Below are 7,836 nucleotides of genomic sequence, written 5' to 3'. Positions count from 1 at the left end.
TTAGCCTCTTCAGAGCCTTCATATGTTTTCAGTCTGTTAAAGATAGTATTACCGATAGCAGTACTATTTGCACAATGCCTGTTTTATTTTGTTTTTTTCTTGGACAAAGTCATTAAAAAGTTTTTGTCTAAATTAAGGTGAATTCATGGTTCCTTTTTCCACATAATGTAACCGGTAGTGCTTATGATTAAAAAAATAATTATGTGATCGGTATCGGTGATCGGCCCTCATGGGGATCAGAATCAGCAGGAAAAAATCTGAACGGCACATCTCTAGTTATATTTCATCCTTTTTGTCCAACCAGCTAGGGATGTAAGTTAGCAATTAATGAGTTCATTTAAGGTTTATTTATCTTATTGATCAAACAACAATTAACTGATAATCAGCTATTTGGAAAAAAACCTCTTTATACAAGAGAATAAACCATTATCATCTTGCATCATTAAACTTAGACATTCATAATACATAACAAAACAGCAATGTCTTAGGCTGCTGAACTGAAAAAAATAAAAAATGTGAAATGCATAATTCCTCATGAACGAAGAGATGTTCATACAGTAACATCTGTGGTTGCTAAATGCTAAAATTTCACTACATGAAGTGTATTAACTCCTTCTCAGTCCTCAAACTCAACTTTGCTTATTGGTATCATATTATTTTTCATAATGTTACAACTTTTCTCTGTTATTCCCTGTGATTTTCTGTCATAACATTCTTGCCTTCCTAGTCATTTTTGGTTGAGAAGTTGACGATGCTCCGTCATGCAGCTTGGCTGAATGAGAGCTATTAAGGTGAAACTTACAGTAGAAAGCTTGTCAACTGTTTATATTTTGAAACATAAAGTGCTTTTTCCATTCCACAGCAGACTCTGTTTGAACCTTTTCTCTTTTTCCCTTTCTGGTACGGCTGCCATCTTTGTTTCTGTATCAATGGTCTGGTTCAACTTAAGGATAACCAGCAGGACCCTCTACTGGTTGGGGGCCAAACTACAACACTAAGAGAAGGTCTAAGCGGACGTTACTAGTGAATCGATTGGAACAAATGTTAATCTAATAAACCATTACTCAACAATTAATTGTAAGTAATTGTTTGCATCCTTACCAGCTAAGCTTAACAAGAAGCTAATAGTTACTAAAATGATAATAAAACCCTGCATACAGTTGACAAAATTCCCAATAATGAACTACTATTTGCAATGTAGAGCACAGTAGGGTGTACAAATTGTAGAGCACCTTAAAAGATCCGTATTTCACGAGTTTTCAACGTCTCTCCTCTTCACTTTTTTTGCTGTAAGTTACAGATGCTGAAAGAAGTGGCGGGATTGTACCTGATGCGGGTGAAGGCATAGAGCAGGTAGGCCGCCGTGTTACCCCGGTCGTCTAGCATCTTGTCAAAGGAAAAGACGTAGTCGTTGATGCGGTTGTGAGACAGGTCAGCGTATTTGATGCAGCCAAAAGCAACGGCTCTCTGGGCTTTAACGAGCTCTTCTGGAGTCAGCACCTGCAAAGATGACAAAATTAAGTCCACAATCAACAATAAATGGACGGCCTTCACAGACTGTAATAACTTAAGACTGGTTCACCCTCTAAGAGTCAAAGCAGTGAGCTGAGTTTAACTTCTATCATTAGTTTACTGAACCTGAGGCAGAGATTAAACCAGCTAATCTGGTTCCGACTCCGCAGGGAGTAAAGAGGGGGATTAAAATGAGAGCAGCTGGAAATAAAAACCTGCAGTCGAACAGAACATAGACTGAGACCACCATGTGACTCAACAAGACAAGAATTAACAGTACAAATCAGGACAAGGTAAGAGACGGGTCATCAAATTAAACATGAAAGGAACAGAGACTCAGAAAATAGTCATTAATGTATACAAATTGAACAAAATGTAAATTTGACAGATGGACAAAAAGAAAACTGGATGAAAGCACAGAAGGTCAAGCATCTAGGGCTACAAGATAGAGAATCGTTAGCAAGGTAAGATGGACAAACAGATGGAAGTTAAAATGGACAAACAGAAGAATGTGATGTAAAGGACAGACTGATTCAAGATAAATTGGACAGAGTCGTGGGCATAAGGAAGTGAAATTAGATGGATGGACAGAAGGTAATTTGGACCAATGGACAGATAGATTGAAGACAGACTTGACGAACGAATAGCCCGATGATAATTTGGAAGGACAGACATAATAGGTAGTTTGGGCAAACATATTGAAGGTAGATTCAACAAACAGGCAGACAGATTAATTTTTTTAATTTAGCATTAGCAGAGCTAAGATTCTTTAGTGAATTAGCGGTTAACAAACCTAACTTTTCGGTTAGCTGTTCCCACCATTAGCAATAACGACTACCGATTTTAGTCCAAACATGTATTCTCCATTACAACCATGGCAGCCCTTATGAAAAAAGTCCACCAGAAAAAGAACAAGTAAAGAAAATATATATGATTTCTATGATTTGACAAAAAACATTGGATGGAGGACAGAGTAAAAGTAAATTTGACAGATGGACAAAAAGAAAACTGGATGAAAGCACAGAAGGTCAAGTATCTAGGGCTACAAGATAGAGAATCGTTAGCAAGGTAAGATGGACAAACAGATGGAAGTTAAAATAGACAAACAGAAGAATGTGATGTAAAGGACAGACTGATTCAAGATAAATTGGACAGAGTCGTGGGCATAAGGAAGTGAAATTAGATGGCTGGACAGAAGGTAATTTGGACCAATGGACAGATAGATTGAAGACAGACTTGACGAACGAATAGCCCGATGATAATTTGGAAGGACAGACATAATAGGTAGTTTGGGCAAACATATTGAAGGTAGATTCAACAAACAGGCAGACAGATTAATTTTTTTTAATTTAGCATTAGCAGAGCTAAGATTCTTTAGTGAATTAGCAGTTAAACCTAACTTTTCGGTTAGTTGTTCCCACCATTAGCAATAACGACTACCGATTTTAGTCCAAACATGTATTCTCCATTACAACCATGGCAGCCCTTATGAAAAAAGTCCACCAGAAAAAGAAGTAGTAAAGAAAATATATATGATTTCTATGATTTGACAAAAAACATTGGATGGAGGACAGAGTAAAAGTAAATTTGACAGATGGAAGGTAAACTGGATAAATGGTCAGATTCCATAAGAGCCAAAAAGTGTTCAAGATGGTACAAATACTTTAAAGTCTAGAACAATTTCATTTTATGACATTAGTTTTATGACATTATTTTTTTCCTTTAGTGGAAAAAAAAATCTTGATGCAAACTCAATATCTGTATCTCTTCTGTGTTAAAGGTCTTTTGAGAACACAGATGGACAGATGACCTGGTCTTTAGCTGCTGCTTTCATAAATCAATCAAAAGAAGCCCAAAGGTGTCTCATAATGGGGTCTTGCTCACATCCAGGGATCCAGGGCTAATCTTTCTATCAAGGTCTCACCAAGGTTGCAAACCAACACAGCTCCAAGTTTAATTTTCATTCCTGCAGTTTTCAGTTCATCGGATGAGATTATTTCCAAATCCTGCCCAGGACACACCTGTGTTTCCGTTTGATGTTCAGGTGTGCAAAAAACAAGAGATGCTGACCTGGTTGGGTGCTACCGGGAGCTCTGGGTGCAGCAGCATCAACACTCAGAAACTTTCAGCTCAACAGATTCTGATGTTGGGAAGAAACTTGCATGGAGACTCATGCCAGCACGGTTTCCCTGCAGGCCCACCTCGCCCGGCAGTGTGCTGGCTGCCTGGGTCAGTGCCCACGTCTACCATCTGCTAACTGAAGCTCATTAAAACCGACTGCAGACACCGAGAACCTACGTCTGCACTGTTGACACTGCTGCAGCTCGATTTATATCAATGTTCTTCCTTGAGTTTCTACGGGTTCCTACAATCTCTTCATCTTCTGTCTTTTTGAAGTATAAATACACAAATTCATGACAAATGCTCTGCAGATACTTCAACTGAGGGGTAGTGGCCACAATCCAATCTTATTTACCTCCTCAAAGGTATGAAAATCAGCCACTGTCCCCTTTTGGTCTGCCATGAAAGAGGGCCAACTGATAGACCTGCTCACTGCGCTCTCTGTGAATTCGTCTTTATTATTCTGCAGTCTGAATTGTATTTCCTCCACTCTTCGATAGCTATTCTCATTATGTGGTCACTTGGCCAGTTATTTTCCTAGTGTCATAACTGATCATAGTTTAAAGGAAGGAAAAAAAATGAATCTAATAATCTTTATTATTACGGAATTGTCTACCCGTTTGCATTAAACAAGCCACTTAGTGACTTTTCAGACAAAACATGATTTAAAAAATAAAAAAAAATCAGCCTAGACTAAAATCAAAATTGGCTTTTGAAAGATCGGTAATTGTTCAGAAAACTCCAATCAGTGCACCCAAAGTCAAAACCATTATTTTGAAGAAATCAGTTACTTTACACCTCAGTATAACAAACTCCCAAATCAACTTTTTTTGAAGTCTACATGGGTTATATCTTTATGTTTCTGTTAGGCCTCAATGATAATTTATCACACGTCTATTGCTATAGACATGTGATCGATATCAATAGATAATATGTCCAACAGAATATTCAATCGTTTCATTGAACCCTGAACCAGAACTGTGCAATATTTTACCTGGAACTGTCTCACCCCTGGTCTCCTTCAGTAGAACGGTACATAGGCAGCTCAATTCTCCCATTTGTCACAGCAATACATGGATGGACACCTGTGTCAGATTTTACGGAGGGTTTGGGAAACAGGAGTTGCTCATGGTGGTACATGACACCATGAGGTTGGTATAGCGATGTCACCATAATGGTGTCCAAAACACAGAAAATAAGAGTTGCTAGATTTTTTACTAGTTATTTTTTATTTTTTGCTAAAGGGGTCTGGAAAGTCACTAATTATATTAAGGTTTGTAATATAGCAAAAGTGCTTCTAGCATTCTGACCACAGCCCCGATTTTTCCCTCGGCTCATCCCTACACCTTGGCCACACCACTCACTGTATCTTGGCTCTGCCCACTTCTGTGGAATTTTTCTAAATTTGTGAGAGGCAGAGTTTCACACAGGGTTGTTGCACTTAAATTTTTCTTTGTTTTATTTTTTGAGGTCAAATTTTATATAATCATGACTGATTTGAAAAGTAATACTAATGAAAAACATCAAAGGAGGTGAATACTTTTCATAGACATTATACCGTATTTTCCGGACTATAAGGCACACCTAAAAGCCTTAAATTTTCTCAAAAATCAGCAGTGCGCCTTATAATCCGGTGCGCCTTATGTGTGCACTGAATTCCAAAATCTGTCCCTGACACAGACACGTGAAGTGTACAGTACGTACGCTGGCAGCAATAAACCCATCCATCCATCCATCCATCCATCCATCCATCCAATTTTTTGCACCCTTTTCCCATTGTGGTTAGGGGGGATGCTGGTACCTATCTCCAGCTGTCAATGGGTGAGAGGCGGGGTACAGCCTCCTCAGGTTGCCAGTCCATCGAAGAGAAAGTTAGTTTATTTATAAAAACACCAGGTCATCTTTGTCAGAGCTTTGCTCTTTTTTTGTAAAAGAAACTTTAATCAAAAGTTTTTCCAGGGATTTCAGTCCAGAGAGTTCTCCCTTCAGAGGAATTCAATAAGCAGACTCAGATTTTATAAACCACTAAAGGTTTGTCCTTCAGTCAGCAGGTCACAGCATCCTGGGAAATGTGATTTATTGTGCTTTAGAGGCACAGCGACACATTCACAGGTTTTCATATCCACTATAGGATGACACAGCTTCTCACATGGGGGAAAAAAAACAAACAAAAAAAAAAAAAAAAACAGGAACATCAGGTGGGTTTAAACTGCTTTCGACCTGCACCACAGTTCACTTCAACCAAACCAAAACAAGGTTTTTTAGGCAGACTTCAGTTTGCTTTTTGCAGAGTTTGACTGTGCATTCACGGCTCCCCAAACAACCCAGACTTTTAAGACAAACGACCTAGTTTGAATAAAGTGGACTAAAACATATTAAGTAAAACATATTTTACTGTTATAACCTTCTTACTTAATCTAGTAGATATTTTCTTTTAAATGAGATAAAACTTGTATCTCAGTAAAACAAGAACTTTTTCCAGTTTGAATTTATTTCCAAGATCCGACAGGTAAACGCCATGCTAGTTTTACATGGCAAAAAATCCAGCCAACTGGCAATAAATTTGCACTCAACTGTGATAGATGCAAAAAAGCTAACTAGCTAGCATGGACGGAAGTCTCAAGCGCCTCAAGTCACAGAATGCAGTAAAGATGTATGCGCACGACTCACGCTTTTGTCTGAAATAAAAGTATAACACAAGAGGAAAAACAGTACATAAACGAGATTAAGCGACATGATTTATAACTGCAGGTTGAAAAAGGTAAAAGTTTAGGTGTCTTTTCCCCTGAAAATAGAAGAGAAAGTTAACTCCACCAGCAACTGCACAACTAAGGTTTCCAGCTTCTTACCCACACATTGGGTGAAATCTGCAACTCCCACCACTGAGATTTAATGAAGAGACAAGTTGATGCAGAAAGCAGCTATGAGTTGAGGAAGAAAAAAGCAAGGAGATAAAGAACCCAAAGCGTGTTGAAGTCGCGCCGAGCTCAGTGGATAAAACCTAAAGTTCTGGTTTGGTTGGAGTCCTGTGGTTTGGCTCAGCGCAAAGAATTAATGGTTGCTGTAGAGTGAGCGAGTCATTACCGTGAAAACGTGCCTCGGAGCGAACAGGGGCAGAAATAACGAGCTGGACAGTGTCCCGGTGCTCACTTAATGGCCGCTTATCAAAGATTTAACATCTGACACTAAATATTGATAAAAAACTGTTACAATACAAGCTGAAATAACAGCATTGTTAAAGCACAGAAGAGAGGTTTGAGTTATTATTCTAAAGGAGAAACCTCCAATAAATTGTGTGAAGAAAAAGAACAGCTGGATGAACAATAAAGACAACTTTTACAGGTGTAAACTGTTTAAATTCAGAGTAAATCACAAAAACAAACATGAATAAAACAGAAAAAAAATCTACATTTTTAAGGATAAAAATCAAGAAAATTATTAAAACAAATGGGCCAAATCCACATGAATATAAAACTCTACAATAAAAAACTCAGATTCCCAGCTTGCAGCAGAATGGAAATCAGATTTTGATGCCAGTTGTCTCACCTTGTCTCGCTCCTTCTCTTTCAGTTTGTCCATAGATCTCTTCAGTCCCTCCTCCAACAGGTCCATCAGCCTCACTGTGTCTCCAGATCGGGTCTTAAATTTCTTCCTGGGGGGCAAAACAACAAAAAAATAAACACCTTGCACAAGAAAAACAAAATAAAACAGAGAGAAGGATGGAAGGGATAAAAAAAGTTAGAGATGAGACTGAGCTTGTCAAGGTAACAAATTTTACTGGATGATTAATTGTCCCATAAATTATCAAATCCAATTTCATTTGTATAGCACATTTCAGCAACAAGGCATTTCAAAGTGCCTTACATCATGAAAATACATAAATACAAAGTAATAGAAAACACAAGTCAACAATTCAAACATTACAATTTGTCAAATGCCATGGTTACATATCAGATTGTTGATTAATGTTTCATTGACTATGTTTTAAAAGCAAGTTTAAACAGGTTGGTTTGTAGACTAGATTTAAAGGCACTCAGTGTTTCAGCTGTTTTGCGGTTTTCAGGAAGTTTGTTCCAGATATGTGGTGCATAGAAGCTGAAAGCTGCTTCTCCATGTTTGGTTCTGGTACTGAGGATGCAGATCAGAACCAGAAGATCTGAGAGGTCTGGAAGGTTGATATAACAATAGTAGACCTTTAATGTA

General features: G+C 38.1%; 1 protein-coding gene across 1 annotated transcript in view; it reads right to left on the bottom strand.

Annotated features, from left to right (window-relative positions):
• rars1 (arginyl-tRNA synthetase 1) overlaps positions 1-7,836 on the bottom strand; it is a 30,109-nt gene that overhangs the window by 9,155 nt on the left and 13,118 nt on the right. Inside the window, exons 12-13 of the mRNA XM_007565488.2 lie at positions 7,180-7,285; positions 1,328-1,500 (exon numbers count right to left, since the gene is read on the bottom strand). Coding sequence (XP_007565550.2) covers positions 1,328-1,500; positions 7,180-7,285 — 279 coding nt within the window. The remainder of the gene's footprint in view (positions 1-1,327; positions 1,501-7,179; positions 7,286-7,836) is intronic.

This window comes from Poecilia formosa, unplaced genomic scaffold, assembly GCF_000485575.1.
Source record: "Poecilia formosa unplaced genomic scaffold, Poecilia_formosa-5.1.2 Scaffold177, whole genome shotgun sequence".
In the NCBI taxonomy this organism is placed as follows: Eukaryota; Metazoa; Chordata; class Actinopteri; order Cyprinodontiformes; family Poeciliidae; genus Poecilia; species Poecilia formosa.
The sequence above is the reverse complement of the archived record's forward strand: the minus strand, read 5'-3'. Positions and strand labels throughout refer to the sequence as shown.